Consider the following 24,042-nt stretch of genomic DNA (forward strand, 5'->3'; position numbering starts at 1 on the left):
TTACTCAGTTATAGTCATCAGATTTATGAGGCGCATTCCTGGACACATATAGCTCACACACGCAATAAGTACATCACCAATACAAATACACAAACATTATTTACTCATACAACAGTGATAATTTATCCACGCTTGTCACGCGCGCTTTCGAGAACACATCAAGAGGGGTGTGTTGTTAAAGAGCAGGTTCTTTTATTCAGTCAAGACAGACAGTACGTGTATGTGTGTGCCAGTGGGTGTATGTGGGTGGGGAAGGCAAGGGAAGGCTCCAGGAAGCTGTTGGAGTGGTCTGACGTTGGATATTGAGTGGTGGAGTATGCCGGAGCACGTCGCAGTCTGGCCGCACACTGACTCACACGATGCAGAAAAGCGAGGGAGAGAAAGACACTGCGGCTGCATCTTAAGCGTTCTTGACCAATTGCGATGCTTCAGAGCTCCTGCTGGTTAAACTGTTGACACACAGCCATCTCTCCTTCTCTCTGAGTCAGTGCTGATTCTCAGAAATCTGGATTGCATGGGAGAGGACCTGACATCCTGTTAATGACTAACTATACTCACTTTTTTAGCAAAAGAAAGTTTGAGAACTAAAAAAAAAATGCCTCTTCTGAAACTCTCACTGAATTCACTTTGCTTTGACTGCCTCTCGAAGCCGGCAGCTGTAACACACAAGCGATATAACTTCATTTGAGAGGCACAGGCTGATCAGGTGACAAAGCGCAGAAAAAAAAAAAAAAAAAAAAAACAGGGAGAGGATGGGCGGCAGACAGTGATGTATGGCCCAGAGCGGAGGCAGAGGAATAGGTGCGATCAGTAATTGGTGGCAGAGTGCTCTGGGTGGCGTATTTTTGGCTGGTGGGATTAAAACATGCATGAAGTGCTATTTCTGGAGGAAGCCACTGCGGATTAGGGTCGCCTGGCTCTCGCTCTCTCATTGCTTGCTCGCTTTTTATTGCAGAATCGTCCTCGCCCAATCCAGGCGCGTTTCATACTATATGTAATGGCCCCCCCCTCCTCCCTGCACTGAGCAATGATTTTATGAATGAAATTCGGAAGGGCGGAGGGTCGGCGCTACTGAAAGAGGCTAGACGTAGATGGCGAGGTGAGGAGGAGAGACAGACAATGGGGATGGAAAGATTGATTGATTAAAAAATAAGGAGCACACAGATTACAGAAAGATGAAAGAAAAGAGTGAAGGAAGGAAGGAAGGAGAACAGAAAGAAACAGACTGCAGACTTAAGTCTGAGAGGCAGGAACGACAGTCTCGTGCGCGCTGACACGTGACCCCTCCTGCTTCTGTCCTCTATTCCATCACTATTTTCCACCCCTTCACGCTCTCGCTCCCTCTCTCCACCGAGCACTTGAGCACGAGTGCAGAGACGGTATCGTCATGAAGCACGTCGATGGTGGGGGTGGGGCGGAGGTTCATTCATAACCCTCTCTTTGAATCTCTCTATCTCTTTCAGCTCCTGCAGACAAGGCTCCATCGCTATTGTCTTTAAGCAGGGAACGCAAAACAAGACGAACTCTTATTTCCTGCTGCTTGAATGCCAGAAGAACTTGTTCAACAGTGTGAACCTTGAAAATAAAAATCTCTTTTTAAAACCGCAGCAAATTTATTTTGATGCCAATCTGAAAATATTGCATCACATTCAAAAGAAAAAAAAACCAAAACAGGCAGAACAGCTATACAAACAGACAGAAATTAATGGAAAATCTGTGCAGGACATGTAGTCTAAACTAAAATCTGTCTAAAAGGAATAAATGCTTTATTTCATGTTTAGAACAATAAAGGAATGTAGAGGTCATGAATATTGCATGTATTTGCTAAGTGCCTAAAATGAAACCTTGCAGAGCCAGTGACTAGTTTGTCCTCGGAATAGCTCAGTGGAGAAGAATGGGAACTTGTAAACGAGTTTTTTTCCCCCAGTGGACTGATAAAAACATGCACACCATTCTTTCGTGAAATATGCATTTACGTTTCTTTTGAGGCAGCAAACTAATCATTATTCATCATTTTCAAAAATGCTCCATTTCCTTCCACTGAAAATGCACTTTTATACTGTCCTGACCTGGTCAAATCCCATATGGTGTTTGAAATTAATCATTCAAATTTAAACAAGCATTGGATGGGGGGAAAAGTAAAAAATAAACAACAGAAACTCCCCAATCTTCTTGTCAAAAATGAAGAATTATAGACAATTTGTTTCTAATAAATACGATGCTCGACAATGCAAAATATTCCCAATACCATCAATGCACAAGTTTTTTCCAAACATAATTCTTAACAGTATCCGCCTGTTTTCCTCCACTTCACACTTTTTCTTTCTTGCAGGTCTCTGTATTTTCCTGAAATGTGTGCATTTCCCACAGCGTGTCTCAATCAAATGAGGAACACCTGTTCTGCAGCAAATATCATTACTCTCCATTTACTGAGCCATAACTCACCACTCCTTCTATTTCCCAAAGCTTTCCTCTCTTCCTTTTCCCCTTTCTCCCACCCCTCAATTTCCTCAATTTTTGTGTTTCATTCAGTCAGTATGTATAATGTGGAGAAACTCAGTCTGTTCCTAAGCTAAAATAAAACCATTCATATAATTATCATTGTAAAACTGTTTTTATTTAAGACACCGATATGATTTGGCTATTATTAAAGCACTATTTTATTTTAATGCTTACATGGAAAATGACCAAGGAGACTATTTTAAACAAAGCTAGTTTTCAAAACCTTAAAGCCTTAAAAAATAGTCGCAACACTGTCAGTATGAGCAATGTGACAGATTCGGGCAGCTGGATTGATGACTTAAAGGCAGGGTAGGCAAAAAAATGTATAAAAAACTTTTTTTCAAAATTTGTTTAAACTTTATTTATATATCAATACATAATTAAAATGTAAGTACTCTGAAAAAGAAAGTATAAAAATCGAGTGTCTGTAGACCTCTCACGACTGTTTTAAAGACAGCTCATTATTTCCATTCACTCCACCCCCTCCCTTCTGGGCTCCTTCCAAAGCCACGCCCCCAAAACGCATGAACGTGTGACTCCGACCACTGAGCTGGAAGACGCATTATTTACCTGAGACGAGCGGAGAGGAAGGAGCACAGTGCATGTAGTGACATCATGTCAGAATCACATGTAATAAAAATAACTTTAAAATTATGAAGATAAACAAACAAGATGTATTTTAGTACTCACTATCAAGCTAGCATATTGATATTGGTAAAGTTTAAAATATATATTTTTTGATTCGCTAACGAGCTAGTTATCTATAAGGCAAAGCTAAAAACAGGTTGCATGATACACGTTTTTCCATTACCATCATTTACACTGTGATGAAGATGAATTTCGTGTAAGATTCATAACATATACGTTGTTCTACAGATCAACAGAGTAACATACACTCAAATATCAACTCACAACTGCATTGCAGACACAAAATAATAACACACACATACAACAAAGTGTGTACGACACACACAGATACAAGATAAAGACATCAGTAAACATAGGTAGAGAATATAAAAACAAAACAAAGGCGAAAAAAACGTGCAGGTAAACTTGCAGGTGAACATGGTAAAAGACTTAGACAGAGGGTAAAATTATGCACAATTCAACACTATAGCTATCATTATTTATCGTCTCTACTACGGCTCGCTAAGTAATGTTATGTTAGCTATATTACGCAGCTACGTGTGCTAATGACACATGCTTCATGAAAAAATAAACAAAAAAATATGTATGATCAAAATACAAAAAGAAAGATTTACCTGTCCAGCAGAAATAAAGCCATCAAGGAGTCACTTTTCAGCCCCTTGAGTTCCCTCAGTTCTCGCCATCGCTGGAAAGCCACGCCGATATTAACTCGCGTTTTATTTCTTTGTTTATCCAAAGACTTTTTGTTCATTGCCTTTTCTTGTACTGTTACTGTCTTCCTTTTTTTGCCTGGTTTGCCTTCACTAACTGCATAGGCCGATACTGTGAATTTAGCTTGCTGTTTCTCTGCCATTGTTTTGGTATTCCTAGGATCCGTGCCTCTTGGATTCCCCAAATCAAACGTGCGCGCGCAAGTGGGCAGGTCATGTGTGGCAAAAGGGTGGTTGCCATGGTTGCGAGAGAGTGACAGCCGCCTAAGCCAATCCTATGTTTCGTCCCGGATGGAAATAATGAGCTGTGTTTAATACAGATTAAACGGTCTAGAGTCACTCGATTTTTATACTCTTTTTATCAGAGTTCTTACATTTTAATTATGCATGTATATATATAGAAAGTTTAAACAAATTTGGAACAAAATTTCTTACCTACCCTGCCTTTAAGCAGAGTATGTTGAAGCAGACCATGGGGAAAAAAAGGAGAGAGATGAGTTTACCTTTAGATGACTGTGTTGGTCTAAGACACTGTGAGGTTCGACGTGTGTGTTTTTCTGAGCCTGAGTGAAGAGAAGGCATTGTTATTCATTTGCGCTGGTCCTTTCTATTCAATCCAGCATATACATCACACAGGAACTAAACACGTCTTAAATCAAGACACATACATCTGTCAACGTCCATACAATTCAGATCACATTACACTGACACGGAAAACAGTAAATCACAAGGCAGACATAAAATGAGATCACTATGAGGTGGCTGTATGACACAAATGACTTGGAAACAGGAAGATTGCTGATATTATCTTTTGGATTATTTCCTTGCATACTCGGCTGAGGACATAACCCAAAAACAGGAGATAAATAGCATTTTAAACAAGATCTCCTTTTTGTCACACATAGGTTTTAAAAAAAGAAAAAAAAAAATTATATAGAAATAAATCAACATGTATATCACTAAAAGAAAAAGAAAAAACTAAAAATCTGTAGTTTGGCTTGATGTTTATAGTTCTGGTCTTTATCAGCTAAAACTGTAATGCTAATGTTCATTGTGATTATCTGCATTAACAAAATGTTATTAAAAACACACACACATCTTTATATATATATATATATATATATATATATATATATATATATATATATATATATATATATATATATATATATATATATATATATATATATCTCACATATGCACTACCGTTCAAAAGTTTGGGGTCGCTACTTGTTTTTGAGGCTCTTATGCAAATACAGTAAAAACAAATATTGTGAAATATTACCATTTAAAATATTAAAATAGAAAACAGTTATTTTACCATGTAATTTACGCATGTGTTGGCAAAGCTGAAATTTCAGCTGCCACTATTCTAGTCTTCAGTGTCACATGATCCTTTAGAAACCATTCTGATATGGTGATTTGGTGCTCAAGAAACATTTCTTCTTATTATAAATGTTGAAAACAGATGTGCTGCTTAATATTTTTGTGGAAACTTTTTTTGCAGGATTCTTTGATGAATAGAAAGATCAAAAGAAGAGCATCTTTTCAACGCGTCCTTTCTGAATGAAAATATGAATTAATTACTGACCCCAAACTTTTGAACAGTAGTGTACTTTTAAGTCAGACATTGTGGGTTATATTACTCCATGTTTGGTCAAAGGCTTTCTAACACCTGTTTGAACTAAGATGAGAGATTTTACTCACTGCACGGCGTGTTCTGGTGAGAAACAAGGTGTGAGAAAGACAGGATGGGCTGTAGATGAGTGCTTCCTATACCACCATCATCCCTTTCCTCTGCTTTCTCCTGGTCTGCCCAGACCACACCCCTCTCCCTATGCACCAGGCGCTCCAGCTCCTCCCATGCAGCGTCATCTGTGGCAATGCTCGCGGCCTTCAACGCCAGGTGCTGTTGACGGCAGGTGGACAGCAGGGCGTTCACCAACCTGACAGGACAGGTGGAGAGCAAGTGTGGTATAGTTGAATGATACAGACGGAGGCATTTACATTGCAAATTTCAAATTAATCTGAGTAACACAAACTTATGTACAAAGAGAGCATATAGAAGACAGTTCCCACAAACACTCTCAGATTCAGGGTGACCAAGTTAAAAATCATGAAACCTGGTGAAAAAGCTCTATGAGTTTTGAGTTATACTTGTGCGTGTGACTGTTTTCCTGGTCTTGAACAGTGATGAGGTGGCCCATGTGCTTGATGTGTTGCTGAAGGTCAGCGATCTGCAGCTGCAGCTGATGGCACTGCAGTTCTCTTTTCAGCTCCTGTATACAGAAATACAACTTAACATAAAGATGATGCAATGTGCGATCAAGTGCGTCGAGAGCGCACATACACTGTCTGTTTGTGCATTAATATAACACACACACACACACATATATATACATATATATATATATATATATATATATATATATATATACATACACATACATACATACATACATACATACATACACATATATATATATATATATATATATATATATATATATAAAAAAAATATCAATCATTCTGACCAAATGCCAATTTTATCCAAGCAGATAAAAAAAAAAAAAAAAAAAAAAATACTGATTAACATACACCAACATAACGGTAGTACACAGCAATAAATAGCAATATTTACATTTATCTTTTTACCAAAACATTTTAATTAGGTCTGTAAAATGACATGTTAACATATGCGATTATATATCATTTTACATTGCTTCATTATTATTCATTTATTTATAGCATAAAACAGAACACAGATAGGGATGTGCAGTCTCCCATCTATTAGATGACAAATTTTAATAGAATGTCAAGCTCAGGAGTGAGACTCTCGTGGCATTCTGGGTGAAGAGAACGACGAGATTAAACCATCTCATCTATGCACTATAATGAGAAAGGCAACAAAGGCAAGACACTACAAAAATGATGAAATGGCTTAGATGTTGTTTTTAGTCTAGCTCCTTGTTTTCTTTGGCTCACTAAAAAAATACGACTTCTGAGGAGTCTTCTACCCCCTCTGACGCAAGAAAACGCAAAACAGCAGAGCACAGAACATTTGATGGGCGGGTGCGTCACTACTCTGTTCTACTTCCAGGAAAAAAAAAACAAAAAAAAAAAAAAACAGGAGAGCAAAAAGAGAGTGAGAAAAGAGGTGTGGATTTAGGTAAGCAGCTGTAGGGAGTGATGAAGGAAAAGCATTGATTTTTCTTTTATTAAGACATCCTCCGGTGGGGATATGGAGAGAAGAGCTAAAAGAGGGGGTGAGACAGAGATGGTCACAGTGTCTATTCAAAGGGCCACAAATGAGGGAAAAAACGAAGAACACACAATATTCTACATCTGTCCAATAAAACCAATGTCAAATGGTGATTTTTGCCTGTTTTTATAGTCTGTTTATTAATGTCTGCCTCCTACATGCAGACTGATTAATTTTAACTGATTTAAGTGATTGACTGCAAAATTTTTAAATTGTTTCAGAAGAATGTCACGGTCAAACTAAAAGGTTTAGGTATATAAAAGATATAGAGATGAAATTTATGCCAGCTTTAAGTGTAGTTGGCCGTCTGATGAGCTCAAAGAAGAGCTCCGCTATCCAGGGCCTCAGAGGAGTATGTCTGCCTCAGACATCACAACACTGCAGACTGGCACCCTAGAGCTTCACTGCTCGGGTAGAAAACATGAAAACATTCAATAATGGCATTTCGAAATGGATAACAGGCCAAGGCTGTCCACTCTGAGGCTGAAATGAGCCCTCAAAGAAATATCACGGTAAGCTGAAGGACAAAAAAACAACATATCTGTTGCAGGAGTAGGCGGTATGACAAATTCTTATATCACAATATACAATACAGCTATTCTTGCTGCAAATTCAACCCCAAAATGGTTTTTATATTACATAAATATGAAGTAACATCTATTATTCGAGGCTAGTGATTTGATAAAAATTGAAATGGGACTTTTATCTCATTTGATTGACTTTTTAAACTGGAGACAAACCTGAAGGTACGAATATTCATAATAGATGAAAGACAAATCTGGCCATCAATGCAAAAGCAGATTCATATTACAAAATTGAGTTACAAAACATAACCAATCTACAGTTAGGGGTTGTTCACAAAGAACACATTTTGACAATCCACTGAGCCGCTTTTCCATTTTGTTTCTATGTAAATATGGGCTAGATGGACATGTTTGACGGTTGTGCTTGCGTCCTTTGCAGCACCTTGTCCGCAGACCTGCCAACCTTGGAATTTTTTTTCAAGTACCAGTGTGACGGGACAGGACACTGGGTTTTTTTTTTATTTTTATTTTTTTATATTAGTCTATATCAATTATTTAATATAGACTAAAAAATGTTGTTTGCAATTTCAAGTAGGCTATGTTTACAATTAACCTGACAGTCAAGTCTTTTATACAGGTTTTGTAATGAAAACTAGTCTAAAATTAAGAAACCCTTAGAAAAAAGTAAACTGAGTTTACATGTGATTCATTTAAAATACTTAATTTATTATTCCAATATCCAAAAATGACACTAAATCCCCCCCCAAAAAAGGGTTTCTATTTGAATTAAAAACAAGACAAACATTCACTGAATAAAGGTTAGCCAATACAAACATATTTATAAAAAACAGTTGACAATGAATAGAAAAGGACCAATAAGAGCAAAATGTATCGAGTATTCAAGAATAGATGTTAGTCCGACATATAACGAGGGCGGGGTTGTGTTAACTAAAGCGTCCGTCATTTAACGAATCTTAAAAACACGGATGGATCGTTAAAAATGTTTTCTGACAAAAAAATAACACAAGCAAGAACAAATTTTAAACATAGAATGGCAATTTTCATTTTACAATGATCTTCCCTCTTTGTGCGTGCGTGTTTGTGTGTATGAGAGAGAGCTTGTGCAACTCTGAGAAAACGGTACTTTTAAATGCATAAGTAACTTATGTGCTAGTTTTTATTCAAAATAAGTAGGCTATGTAGCATAATTAGGTACTTTAGTTAGTATTAACACAATAACGCAACACATGTAGGCTATACGTTTCTCAACAATGAGAATAAATGCATAAACACCTGTTTCTCCAGACTCGCTTGTCAGTTAGTCACACATCACAGCATTTTTATAATTACTAAGCCATATAGCGATTTCAATTTTATTTAGATTTGTTGTTCAACATTACTTGAGCATTTTATACCCGTTTACCTTAAGGAGTTAGAAGTACCGTGACTACTGTACTGTCCTCGCATGAGATTTCAGTCACAGACAGTGGGAGTGGAAGGAGGGATCGATCGGGATTTCGATTTGCAGTCTCTTTTTATTGATAGGCCGTACGCATTTGTCAATCATCCCCGCTTGCTATTTGGGGAAATGAACCCAACGCTATGATTGGTTGAACTCTTCCTTTTGCTGGATTTGAGTACTACGCGTGCACAGAGGACTCACCGGGTTTTTGCGTAGCATAGAGTGACAAATCATACCAGTGTACTTTGAGGTCAAAATGCGTACCCGCTACGCAAAATGCGTACATGTTGGCAGGTCTGTGTGCGTGACACTGCATATATATTGCCCATGCAACCTTAATATGAAGTAAAAGTGACCTAGCCCTGACCTCTGGAGTGTGACCTTCATGTCCGAGAAGCTTCATCTCATTTTCGATGCGGTGAAGCCATCCTTCGTTCTCCTGGAAGTGCTTTTCACTCTCCAACAAGCGTTTCTGCAAGTGCTCCTGGTGAGACTTCAGGGAAGCCAGTTTACGTTCATATTTACAGGTAGCCTTAAACAAACAAACAAATTTCTTGCTATTATGAGTAGAAAAAAAAAAATTCCACAATAGACATTTCTGACTTAAAATTAGAAAAATTAAGACAATTTTTTGTTTTTTCATTTATTACTTTTCCAGTACTAAATGTTTTTGAAAGAGTATCACTTTAAAGTTTTCAATTACTTTAAATTAAAAATAAATAAATAAATAAATAAATAAGTAAGTAAGTAAGTAAGTAAAAAATTCATTCAAAGAGTTTGGGGGTGGTAAGATTTTTCTAATATTTTTGAAATAAGTCTCTAAAGCCAGGAACACACTTAACGATTGTAAGGCCGATTATGAATGTAATTTGATACTTACGACTGGCCATGCCCAAACGTGCTGAGTCAGAGCCAGTTGTGTCTGTGTTTACAGTCAGCATTTAAAATCATAGTGTTCAGTTCAGTCTCAATGTTTCAGCTAGTCGTTAAGTGTGTCCCCGGCTTTATGCTCCCAAAAGCTGCATTTACTTAATTAAAAATAGAATTAAACAGTAATATTGTGAAACTTTATTTCGACTTAAAATATCCGTTTAAAATGTAACATTCCTATGATGGCAAAGCTGAATTTTCAGCATCATTACTCCAGTCATCAGTGTCACATGATCCTTCAGAAATCATTCTAATATGCTGGGCTTAAGAAAACTTTGTTATTATTATCAATGTCTCACTGAACTTTTGAATTGTAGTTTATCTAGTCATTCTGCTACTAGAGTTTTAAACAACCGTGTATGTGTATGAATCAGTGTTGTTACCCTTTCGGCCCTGCTGTCAGGAAAGAAGATCAGGCTCTGCTGGTGCCACAACTCTCTGTGTCTCATAGTCATCCTGCTTTCATTCAGCTGCTTCTCGATGTTCAGATGCTCTTTACGGACCTGCAAACGTGCTGCAAACACACTTCGCAGGGACTCGGACATCCTGCACAAACACAAAAAGCAAACAGACATTAAGTTATTGTCTCTATTCAATGGATATCACTCTCATTTTTCCTCTCACCTATACTGACTGTATGTGTTCTGTGTATGAAAAGTTGCCTGGTGGTTAATGCATATGTTCTGACACACAAAAGAGGCATTTCACCATGATTTCCTATCCTCTTTACAGTATATGTATAAATAAATAATAAAAAAAAAAAATTGTTGGAACTGTGGCAGAGAGTATCACACTGCTTCTGACCTATAAGAGATGATGTGCTCACAGGGCCATGAGTTTGAATGCAGCCTTTGTGAGCATAAGAGACTTCTTTCAAAAAAATTAAAATAATTTTTTACCGCCCCCAAACTTTTTAAATGGTCTTTTTGAAATTTAAAGTAATGAAAAACATTAAACTGACCTTGATACTCAATTTCAAAAACATTTATTCCTCTCTCCCTGCACTTTACTGTCAAAATTCCTCATCTGATAAACACCAATAAATAAACTCAAACAAAAAAAAGGAACAACATGGCTGCAAAAAATAAATAAATAAATAAATAAAAATCAGCAGGCCACAAAAAAAAAACAAAAAACAAAACAAAGATGGCACCTTTATTATTCTGAGAAAACAGTCATTATATTTATTATATTTTTTAAATGATTATATTTTTTTAAATGAATACTTTTATTCATCAAGGATGCTTTAAATTGAATTATATTTCAAATAAATGCTGCACTAAGAATCAAAGAAACAATGTGAATCACAGAAATATTAAACACAGCACATCCATTTTCAACATGGATAATAATAATAAAAAAATAATAATTAAAATAATGATTGAGCACCAAATCAGCATATTAGAATGATTTCTGAAGGATCATGTGACACTGAAGACTGGAGTAATGCTGAAAATTCAACTTTGCCATCAGAGGAATAAATTACATTTTACCATAATTTTAAATGGTAATAATATTTAACAATATTACTGTTTTCCTGCTTTTTTAATCAAATAAATGCAGCCTTGGTGAACATAGAACCCCTGGCAAAAATTATGGAATCAGGCTCACTGCCAACAGCTCCATAAGGTGTGTAAGCTCTCCCTTTTAACTAAAGACTAATTAGCATTTTTAGATTTGTCTCTGTATTTGTTTTAGAAATGGAAATTAAAAGATGATTCTATATTTTTTTCCTCAACATTGAGTGATTACTTACTTTTTCCCTCAACTTGATCTGGTAAAATACATGCAAATAATAATAATAAAAAAGTGGTTTTGAGGTATGTATCATGAAGCCAGAATGTTAAGCTATTGAACAAAAAATTTTTTTTTTTTTTTTTTGTGTCATATCTGTGATTTGTATGTTTGCTGTAAAGAAAAATGGCTGGGTGAACATCCTCCAAGTGTTGTGATTCCATAACTTTTGTCAGGGGTTGTAAGAGAAAAAAAAAACTTAAAAATTTTACTGATCCCAAACTTTTGAGCTGTAGTGCAGGTCGCACTGAGAAAAATAGAAACACACCCAACAGTTGGCCATGAATGCATCCAAAAATCACAGAGAAGATATCTCACCTTACTGCATCCTTTTCTTCTAATTTAATATAGGTAAGCGCTAAAGGCCATCATGCTCTCATTCAAAACACATTCTCCACTGAGAGCCTTCAATACTCCACACAGCCTTTTGCAACACAGCATACGGCACCTCACTGAATACTTTGAGATATCACCTGAACTGTGTGTGGGCGGTATTAGTTTTGAAAAAAAAAGAAAAACAAAGTCTCCATTGACAGAGAGAGTGCAGAGGCTGTATTTGGGGCCATAATGTTGGTGCAGCGCCGACACTGCCAGACTCCTGCATTATTAATGCGGGCAGGAGCACGCTGCCCCTCCCTGCCGCCAAGCACCTCTCTCTCCCTCTCCCTCACTCGCTCGGCAAGTTGTGAATTCTGATGCCGGTGAATGAAACACGTAGGAGTGAGACTCATTCAGCTTTTTCCCCTCCTCCTTCCCCTCTCAATCCCTCCCACCCTCGCTATTTTCCCTCTTTCTCTCCTCCCTCTGCCTGTCCTTCATTTTCTCCCTCCCATCTACGGATGCTGCGGCGGTTTTTGCTGACGAGAACCACACATACACATAAAAAAAAAATCTCGAGGCTGAGGGGTGGGGCGGTGGGATCTGTCGCAAAACGGTGATACATTTCTGTCCAAAACAAACAATAAACAATTAAAAATAAACAAACGTAAAAAATTAAAGAAAGAGGAAAACACAAAGCACAAGTCTCCACTCTCCACTGGGCCTGATGAAAAATGCAGATGTAAGAAGACCTCCACCTGCGATGGTGTCTGGCTTTGTCCTGTGTACTCTTACTTATGAATAATTGAGGCATATTCAAAGTTTCAAAGGACAGCGTTAAAGAGCGGCACATCACACATGGCATAAAATAAACAACATCTAAACAAACAAAAACACAGGTCTCAAGCCGCATGCTGATATAGAGTTTGCTGTGCAGCATGAGTGCACACTTATGGACTGGACGCAACCGTCCTCATACAACACACACACACACGCACACACACACTGTTTACTTCTCAAATTCTGCTCTTCTCTGGATGGGGATTGGATTAAGGGCAGGAACCTCCACCTTCCGCTCTTCGTACTCTTTGAGTTTCTGTTTCAGCATGACAATCTGCAAGCACATACACTCTCATTAGGCAAGCTAGTCTCATGTGGATTAGACCCATCTCACCTAACAGGAGAAGCAAACCAGATTTACAAAGTAAATAGTTCCACATTAAGACGTGATTAAGGATGAGATTCATCGAGTCTTATTTGTTTACCTCTGCTTTCTGCTTTTCACAGATGATGGCATACTGGCCAACGTGACTGTCCAAGCTCATCACGTTACTCCTCAGCTGAAAAACAGTGAGAGAATCAGAAATACAATTAATATTATAAAATCACTTTGTTGGTGGTGAACTTGTGGGTGATTTAAGGCATTTTGTTGGTTGGGGGACAGCTGAAGCAGTGCGTGTATGTGTAGGACTTACAGTGGATTTGATCTCCTTGGCGCGGTTGGCATATTTGAGAGTGTTGTGTGTATCTTCATAGGAGAGCGAGGACGGGCTGACGTTCGCGATCATCACAGTTCGGCAGTTTCCACCCAGAGAGTCTTTGAGGAGCCGTGTCAGCTTGCTATCTCTGTAAGGAATGTGTGTCTTCTTACACTGAGAATAAAAAAAACAAAACAAACGAAAGCATAGAAAATATCAAATTCAAGAATATCACAGAAGGATGCATAAGAAACTGACAAAAAAAAACAAAAAAAAAACAATAGCCTTCTAAAACTAGGCTTAGATTACATGATTAGGCTTAATTTCATTTTAGGCAATTTCTGAGATGAGTTTACATTTAATTTGCAATGGATCCTTTGCCAAGAATTGCCTTAAAAACGTTACTGACCAATCAAAGACAAGCTTTTGCTCTTGTCTTTTCTAATACAAGTCTTTGGAGAATCCTTGTGTCTGGATAGTTCTAAAAGCGTTTTAAAAATTCCAAAAATAACTAAATAGCTAAAACACTGATGCACGGTCATTTATTATAGTGAGACAAGGTACCCAGAGAGGATATAAGTGAGACAAATAAATCTTAAGACATTCACACTGTGGTTTCAAGTCAACATGAAATAAAAATTCACCATATTTTCTAAATGCATGTTATCTTATTGTGAACAATTAGTTTGTGTATGTTTTATATTTAATGCTTTTTTTTTTTACCTGTTAATTTTTAAATCAATGTCATAACTTGATTTAAGGTGAAATTACTTCTCTCTGGTGATGTATACAGGTATTCTCTAACCATTTAGTCCACTTAAATCCCTGCTCTTTTCACTTGACTGTAAGCTTATATTTTTAGATCTGCCTCCATCCAATCAGCAACCGATGGAAAGCACCAAGTCGGTGCATTTTTCTTTTCTGATAATCCGTTTCGTTTTGATTTATGTCACGATACCCAGGAAAAGATTGTCATTACGGTTTCATCACAACGTTAAACAATGTGTCAACTTTCATTACCAAATTAACATGTACTACATTAGTAAGATCTATATTTGCTCCCAATCACAAAATTAACATTTTATTTACATACTGAAATTATGTTTACAGGACATAGTGAATGTGTTGCAGAAATGGAAGTTCTGTTCACTTACACTTATCACTTTACTGTATTATGCATTTTTTAAATAAAAACAGCACATAAGAGTGTTTTGCAAAATTAATTTCAGTTAATGTAAAAATATTAATTAATAAGTTAATAAGGTAATTTCGTTGCTTTCAATGGAGGATTAAAAAAAACCTCTCGGATTTCATCAAAATATCTTAATTTGTGTTCCAAAGATGAACAAAGGGTTATAGAATGACACAAGGGAGAGTAATTAATGGCACAAATTCATTTTTGGGTGAACTAACCCAACATCCAACATTTAACATCAATCTGGCCTGTCTGACCCAAAAGGAAAGCATTCACAAACTGATGGTCTAATTAATCTCAGAATCCACTGATTGATACACAGTCCATATCCCGACATCCACAAAAAACATCAAAGCCAAGTTTCCCCTTGTGAAACATACATGGAGAATGACATATGCACAATTTGCCAACATAAACATAAATGAAAAAACAGCAGTCAGGAGATGGAAATGTGGAAACATTGTATATCTGATCTCATCCAGCTGATGTATCAAACTATATCCTACATCTGGACTGTGTATGTGTTCATGTTTTCATTATGGCTTTGAATCAAGTAGTGGCCTGTTTGCAAAGGGGTTTGTCAAGTTCCAAAGGGGTGAAATAAAGACTGTGGCCCACATTTCAGCCATTTCCTCGTTTTCTGGTAAGAACTGCATCAACCAAGAAGAAAAAGGGGCATTTCTAGTGATAAAACACCAGCTTATGTAATCAAAAAACATACAAGCCGCACCATCACGTTAGCAAGTTTGTGAAAAAATCACATTTCTGAGGGCATCATGTTCCCTCAGTGTGTGTGAGAGCGCGAGTGGCCTGTTTTGGGCCCTCCCAGGAGAACGTGGGTAAGGAGAGCGTCTGTGTGACAGGTTAATTTATGCGGATGGCATGAAAACAATACCTATGAAGCTGCACTGCGGAGGGGCCCAGAGACAGGGACAAACCTGCTCACCTTACACACACACACACACCAGCCAAAACACTCCAGTATCAAACGGCAAATAAAAAAAACCACAGAAAACACAACACAAACATGAATGTACATCAACAAATCAAACAATCCCTTGAGAATATTTAAACAGTGCCAGAACAACTATATATTTGGACATGACTACAAATACAAATACAAGTCCCAAAACTGAAAACAACATGGATGCTGCTTTGACAGACACACACACACACAAAAAAGAGGGCCTGCACTTATCTAGCACCAAAATAACTCAAGTGAACATAAGGTTTTTGACCATTTCCATATTTATAGGTCACAGACTTGTTAGAGTCAGCTGTACTACAGGCGAAACAAAGATATACTGCATGCTGAAAAACTCCAGACAAAGCAAACAAGCACAAAACTAGAACAGCCTTAACGTTCAAATAATGCCTCTCTCCATTTTGCTCTTCAGTAAAATAAACACAAACAAAGCCAGCAATTTAGATACTTGGACATGAGCTAGAACAAGTAAACTTCTACAGTACTTCATCACTGAAAACAAACGTTTGAGAAACAACACAATGCGGTTACACACGCATTGGTTGTAACAGCAGTCAAACCTTTATTCTCACACCCAGAATAAAGCCATGCAAGCATGGTCCAAAAGTTTGGAGTCATTAAGAAATGAACACATATTCAGCAAGGACACATCAAATTGATCAAAATTGACAAAGATACAAAACATTTTTATTTCAAATAAATGCTGAAATTATTTTAGCAGTTCCCACCAAAAAAGCAGCACAAGTTTTCAACATTGATAAGAAATGCTTTTTGAACACCAAATCAGCATATTAGAATGATCAGCTGTCAAAGGAATAAATTACATTTTTAAAATAAAATAAAAAAAGTTATTTTAAAACACATTTAATATTTTACAATATTACCGTTTTTACTGTAATTTTAATCAAATAAATGCAGACTTTGAATATAAGAAACTTCTTATATAAACACACACAACCTTTGCAGATGTTCTTGTTCTATCAATCTCGGCCAGAGAGACTGGAGACCTGAGTCACCAGAGTCATATTTTTAGAGCATGTTCAGTTGATGTGACAGAAATGCTAGTTGTCTGTAACGTTGTTGACGCACATATGGAATAAGACATGCTTTGTTACATTATCGCCAGTAACTGTAAACCTCTCTCAAGTTATTAAAAATGTCAGAAATTGGTGATATTGTGACGTAGCAGGGAAAAACAAAAGTATTTTAAGTGTTTAGGAGGTGGAGAACAAGAAAAACTAAATGAACAGAACCAGAGTTTTTAGCTTAATATCTGAGAGTCTGATAACAACAGGAGAATAAAAATTAAATGTTGGGTAGGCATTTTTTTTTTTTTTTTTTTTAATAAACACTTTATTATACTGGTTGAAACTCTTTTCACATCCTGATAGCAATCAATAATAGAAGTGGTCTAAATATTTAAACATGTAAATATATCTTCAACAGAAGTCTCAAGACCAAAAATTTTTCATCCAATCATTGCATTCGGTCCTGTCGGTCCTGTCAACATACATATTTTCATAAGTCTGCGCACCCTGTTCGCACAGACATCACACATCACCAGCATGTTTCATGAGGCTATGCAGAGTTGTTCGCAGACAGTCACAGAGTATTGCAAACAAACAGCAGCCACCTTTTACAGTTCCTCCTGAACCAAAAAACAATCTTATTCTGCGTTCACAGCATGTCATACCTGTAATTACAAGATGGCAACATGTGATGTTCTATCTGGAGCTGTTCACATCCTTAGACTTGGATTTATGCATTTCTACGTCAACACTATCAATGCTGAAATGAATATGCAGCAGTCAGGTGGTACAAGTATGAGCTCTGTAAGTTGTTTACATTCACTATTATTGTAATAATAATTTTGTAATTATGTGGTTTAAGACACGAGGTAACACAAAGTCTCATGTATTGCTGTTGTGTCTTATTGAAGGATATCACAAGTTAGAGGAGACTGACCTCAGTTACCTGTTCACAGACAGTACTGGATCCTCTGTCTGCATTTGTATGTACAGTACCATTGAATTTTGTATTTTTTATATTTAAAAAGATTCAAATCAATCAACCTTTATTACAGATTCAAGGTCCAAAAATTAGGGAAGAAGAAAAAAAAAAAAAAAGAGAATAGGATTGTATTCCAGGAATTTTCAAAGCTGGAAACTTTCCATGGGAATTAATGGGAATTAACGAGAATATATGGGAATTAACGGGAATATGCGAAATTGCAGATTAGCCTATAACAGGGTACTTAAATGTAGTAAAAAAATAAACATTTTGCAGCATAATTTTGGTTAAAACAACCATATTTAATGCAATTTTAGTTGAATTTTTACCCTGCACATTGCTCAATCACATTCACACAGAACACTACTTACTGCAGGGCTATTGAGACCATACCCCCTGCATGCACTGTGCATTCCTCCAGTCCATAACATGCACATTTGATCAAAAAAACAGAAAAAAAAAAAAAAAACAGTAATATTGTGAAACAGCTACAATTTAAAATAATGGTTTTCTATTTTGATATACATAAAAATATATATATATTTTTTTCTGTGATGCAAAGATGAATTTTCAGCATCCTTTCTCCAGTCTTCAGTGTCACATGATCCTTCAGAAATCATTCTAACATGCTAATTTGATACTCAATCATCAATTTTTTAACCCGTGATACTTTTTTTCAGGATTCTTTGATGAATAAAAATTTAAAAAACAGCATTTATTTAAAATAGAAATCTTTTCTAACAATATACACTACCGTTCAAAATTGTGGGGTCAGTAATTTTTTTAATACTTTTTTTAATTAATACTTTTATTCAGCAAGGATGTGTGAAATTGATAAAAAGTGATATTAAAGTGATATTGTTAGAAAAGATTTCTATTTTGAATAAATTGTTCTTTTTAACTTTTTAAAAAGATAAATCTATACATAAGATTTCGTAACAGTGCTTTAAAAGTAATTACTCTTGCTCTCACAAACATTTCACTTGCATTATGCCATCTAGGTTTCTTTAGTAAAATCCTCATTGCATCATTATAAGCTACCTGCAGCTCCTGTAAACTAGATGTTCTATAGTTGAACCACAAATGAGCAGTATAAAGCGTTGTACAATATGCTTTAAAAAGTGACACCTTCACCTCATCTGAACAGAAATTAAACTTAAAGTACATTCGCCTGCATATACATCATATGGCGTTGCCTTTCAATATCCTCATCATCTGTCATGCGTTCAGTGATGAAATGTCCAAGGTATTCTACTTTCGCACAAACAGCGAGACTCTTTTTAGACAACTTGAATGGGACTCCTTTTACATTTAATCAAAAAACAAACAAACAAAAAAAAACAAAAAAAAAAACAGTAATATTGTCAAATATTTTTACACAGTACAATAACTGTTGGTGTGTCTCAATCAGTTCTCTAGGTCGAGAATCATTATATTGTGAGCATGAATTCAGGCACTGGAAAGGACAGCAAGGACCCTGGCTCAGTACACAGGGACACTTATGGTAACATGACAGCATCCTCGTACAATGGCACTACTGGTATTTATTTAACAGCAGAACAGATATTTTTCTGACATTTATTTTTTAAAATGTTATTTAAAGTACACTATGATAAATACTTTAACTGTTACATATACCTGCAATATTTCAGTAATAAATTAATTATAAATGTTAACTAGATTATGTTCAGTACTGGTCTTTTAATATGTTTTTTTTTGCTTGCAGAAATATAATTAAATAAGTTTTTTTTAAAACATCTATCATGTGTATTTATGTTGGCTCTTCATAACATAAGATTAAGAAAGTCTGTGTCACATTTGATGAATTTAATGCCTCCTTGCTTAATACAAGTATTAATTGCTTTTTAAAAAATAAATAAAATATCTTACTGAATTCAACGCTTTAAACTGTATTTACAGGTGTGACTCTCAAATTGACTTGTACCCTATTAAAAAAAAAGTAAATCACCTAAATGCAATAAATTTATACAGCATTAATTTGAAGAAATCAATTTCAAAAAGCAGACATGAAACACCAGCTTCCATCCACCATTTTTTCATAACCAATGCGATTTAAAAGTTAAATAATCTGTCAGGATTTGAGACATACGCTACACACACAGTAGCAAATTCCCACCTAACACCCAATAATAATTAAAGGATGGTTTATAATAGCTTATGGCATGAAACAAACACCGCAAGGCAGATTTAACAGCCATTTTCTAAGACTACATTCTATATCCGTCACGGGCTAATGGGATTGGGTGGTAAATTACCCTCAAACCGTCTCAGAGACAGAAAAATTGGATACAATTCCACAAAGCATCTCTGGTGGAGGCCTATTGGAATCAGCGCTAGTGCATGAGCGGGACACACACACACACACACACACACACACACACACACACACACACACACACACACACACACACACACACACACACACACACACACACACACACACACACACACACACACACACACACACACACACACACACACACACACAGCAGCCCTGAGGAAAGGGATAAGTGTACACAACAGAGTCTGGGTTGTAGGTCTCCTAACTCTGATAGCATCAGTCCCTGAACCACAGAGCCAGCGAAATCTTTGGGTTTGTCCCAAAAGCAAAGAAGAGAGGGGAAGACTAATACCATCAGAGCAAATGTGCCACAGCACAGTATGACCCCAGCTGACCCAGACTGGATAAAGGCCAAGAAAGGCTAAAGTTAAGATAAGTAATAGTGATACAGTAAATACATTTGTTTAAATCACAGCAAGGTGCAGGCAATTTTGTGGTAGGCCCACACAGAATTTGCGTGTCTATTGTACACATTTAAGTTTGTGTTAAATGAAGCTAAAAGTACAACATTCTTTGATAAACTCTTTCATACACGTATTGATAAAATGGTTAGTAATTGACAATGATAGTAAACAACATATTTCGTTATCAATTAGTCGTACATATGCACTGCCACAGAGAAACGTTAAGTGTGCTTGTATGACATCAAAGTACTGTGAGAGCGATTAGAGATCAGACGGCTGTGTTTGCTTTTGAATCGCTCTCGTGGTACTTTGATGTCATAAACCGATCAGTCTGTGCAGCGCCACTTCAAGTCAAACACACCTATTTGACAGTGACAATGTCACTTTGCCACAGTGGTACAAACCTATTACCATTAAAAAAAATAATAATGAAAACTATTCCTCAAAATTATTGTCTTCAAAATTAATATTTTGATTCACTGACAGCTTCTTTACCAGGTCCGCCATCAAGTGACGGTGACACTAATATACACTGCCCAGCCAAAAAAAAAAAAAAAAGTCGTTGGATTTTAATAGGCAAATACTTAAGAGTCTATGGATGGATCATTATTACAGTGATTATTATTTTTCTAGCATGTTATGTGTTTGGCAATGGTTATTTTAACCCTAAAAGATGGAGTGTGTAGCTTTTCCTTTTTTAAACAACCATGTATTAAGATGTATTATGGCCATATTCCAGGATGACAATGTCAAGATTCACCAGGGTTAAAATTGTGAAAGAATGGTTCAGAGCATGAAGAATCATTTTCACACATGAATTGGCACCTCTGAGTCCAGACCTTAAATTCATTGAAAGTCTTTGGGATGTGCTAGAGGAGACTTTACAGAGTGCTCACCTCTTGCATTGTCAATACAAGATCTTGACCAAAAAATGATGTACCTCTCGTTGGAAATAAATGTTTTGATGTTATTTCCATCAAGAGGTGCATCGATTTTTTGGTCAAGATCTTGTACTGCAAATGCTCTAAAGAATGCTGAAAGGGAGCAGAAATAAGATATCTAGCTCTCTGCTTGCAGCATAACAGTCACGCTCGTTAGGAAAGTGAGTAAAGCACGCATTTTTATCAAATCATACATCATTAATAGCGGTTCACTTCCAAGATTTATTATGATTGCCTTCATATCACATGAACCGTACCCCAGACAGCCCTTTTTAAGCAGACTCGGGTATGGTCCGCGGGTGCGCATCAGGGTTCAGAAGACAGCACTCACATCATCCAAATGAACCAAACTCAATCGATAAGGAGAAAAAAATCTAAATGTCCAAACCTTTAACTAAAAGTGTACACATGTCATCAAATTGTAGCCCATGTTTACACATCCAAATCACATAAAATATTTTAAATTTAATCACAAAATAATTAAAAAAAATTTTTCAGCAAGATCTGGGTAATCCCTCAAGCTTAACGAGAGATGTAGACCTACTTTGGGGTTGGCAAGCGTATTGATGACGTTCCCCAGGGCGAGGAGCGAGCGGTTGATGTTTGCCCCCTCTCTGAGACGAGCCCCCTTGGCATTGGTCGCACTGGCTCTTTCTGAGCCGGCCAGGTCGATTAAGCTCATCTTGGCCACACGAACATTTGGATTGAGAGTGGCTGACTTATCCTGCTGCCTCAAGTAGATCTGAAGAAGAAAAAAAAAAAAAGATGGACTGAGATCATCTTTCAGGCAGACTGAATATTTATATTTTTGCCTGACAACTTTATAAGCCAGCTGACACTAGTTTGAACTGTGCAGTTATCTTTGAAACACCAAGATCAATTGATAGATGGCTGAGATGTTGGATTGCAGAGAAGATCAAAGCTTTATTACTTTTGAAATTACAAACTACATTTTAGAGTCTAGGAATAAAACAATCAGAGAAGCAAAACAGCTTAATTTGTTATTGCCTTGTCAAATTTTCCAGGAAATACACAAATAGCACACATGAGAAAAAAAAAAAAAAATTTCAAATTGTCCAGTCAACTGGTAGCTCACACTTAATATCAAAACAAGAGGATTAATGTAAAGTTGCTCAGGCCCATAGGGGTGCCCGCACACAGAATGAGACCTAACAGCATAAAAACAGTTACACAGAACCACATCCGGTTCTGTTTAACTGTTTTTATGCTCTGTTTTTATCTCTATGTTTACAGAGAAAAAGAGACAAGATAGCGAGAAGCCTTTTACCTGGAATACGGCATGGGAGCGGGAAGACGAGGCGTTCATGTCAGTGGGGTGCTGCGTCCTGTTCCTGTTGCCATAGTCAAGAGCTTCAAGGATGTGCTCTGCAGATTTGGGCTACAAAGTAAAAAAAGTATAAAGTCACATATACACACACACACACACACACACACACACACACACACACACACACACACACACACACACACACACACACACACACACACACACACACACACACACACACACACACACACACACACCATCAGACGAAATAAACCAATGACAACATGAATCAACATGATCTATCAACATGATCTATGGTGACATGAATCAAGGTCACAGAAAATGCACAGATGACACATGCAGCCCAACTTCACCTGGTGCAGGGTGAGTCCTTGAACCACAACTCCATTGGAGCCATCCTCTCTCACCGCTAATGGACCAGAGTTAGTTAGCAAATCTCGAATCTGTTCATTATAAACCTGTTCAGAAAAAAGGGCAGAACCTTATTGCTCAGAACCCAAAAGGACTGGCTAATTTGACCTGCCCTAGGAACAATAAACTACAACACAAACATAGCACTTTTTGTAAGGTGCAATCAGTTTTCCACTCATTAAAAAGGTACTTAAAAAATGGCATGAAAATATTTTGCTTTTGTGTTATTCAGCATCCATGTTGTAAAGTTTCAGTATAAGTTTAGGACTGCAATATCTTGACTAGTGCAAAAAAAAAACAAACAAACAAAAAAACCAACAACACTGAGTGCACCTTTAAAACATACACAGTACCATTCAAAAGTTTGGGGTCAGTAAGACAACTTTTATTCAGCAAGATCTAATTAAATTGAACAAAAGTGACTGTAAAGACTTTCAAAAAGTTACAAATAAATAAAAGCTGAACTTTCTATTCAAATAATCCTAGAAAAATAAATAAATAAATAAATAAATAAGCAGCACAACTGGGGTGTACTCCAGAAAGCAGGTTTAGTTGTAAACTCACGAGCCCAGAAAAGGGTTTTCGTTTCCAATAAAACACAAAATTAAACCTCTGGGAAAGTTACCATAGTATCAAGCATAAGTGATGTTTAAATACTCCATTCACCCTGCAAAAATGCTTTTCTTACAGTAGTATTTTTGTCACATTCCAAGAACAAATATCTAAAAATTCTTAAATCAAGATGCAATTTCTATAAAAGAAAAAGATAAGATATTTAGTCTTGTTTTTTGGGGATG

The 24,042-nt window shown here is 36.6% G+C and overlaps 1 protein-coding gene and 1 long non-coding RNA gene across 5 annotated transcripts in view; one reads left to right on the forward strand and one right to left on the reverse strand.

Moving 5' to 3' along the window:
- LOC125264750 overlaps positions 1–2,792 on the forward strand; it is a 32,677-nt gene extending 29,885 nt beyond the window's left edge. For all 3 annotated transcript variants that reach the window (XR_007184114.1, XR_007184115.1, XR_007184116.1), the window contains exon 5: positions 2,333–2,792. This is a non-coding gene — a long non-coding RNA (uncharacterized LOC125264750). The remainder of the gene's footprint in view (positions 1–2,332) is intronic.
- kif18a (kinesin family member 18A) overlaps positions 1–24,042 on the reverse strand; it is a 32,856-nt gene that overhangs the window by 2,989 nt on the left and 5,825 nt on the right. For both annotated transcript variants that reach the window (XM_048184402.1, XM_048184401.1), the window contains exons 4-14: positions 23,188–23,292; positions 22,814–22,924; positions 22,070–22,267; positions 13,626–13,802; positions 13,416–13,490; positions 13,164–13,264; positions 10,422–10,584; positions 9,476–9,640; positions 6,018–6,139; positions 5,568–5,806; positions 4,364–4,423 (exon numbers count right to left, since the gene is read on the reverse strand). In XM_048184402.1, the coding sequence (XP_048040359.1) occupies positions 4,364–4,423; positions 5,568–5,806; positions 6,018–6,139; positions 9,476–9,640; positions 10,422–10,584; positions 13,164–13,264; positions 13,416–13,490; positions 13,626–13,802; positions 22,070–22,267; positions 22,814–22,924; positions 23,188–23,292 (1,516 nt within the window). The remainder of the gene's footprint in view (positions 1–4,363; positions 4,424–5,567; positions 5,807–6,017; positions 6,140–9,475; positions 9,641–10,421; positions 10,585–13,163; positions 13,265–13,415; positions 13,491–13,625; positions 13,803–22,069; positions 22,268–22,813; positions 22,925–23,187; positions 23,293–24,042) is intronic.

The sequence above is a fragment of the Megalobrama amblycephala genome, linkage group LG3 (genome assembly GCF_018812025.1).
Source record: "Megalobrama amblycephala isolate DHTTF-2021 linkage group LG3, ASM1881202v1, whole genome shotgun sequence".
Lineage (NCBI taxonomy): Eukaryota > Metazoa > Chordata > Actinopteri > Cypriniformes > Xenocyprididae > Megalobrama > Megalobrama amblycephala.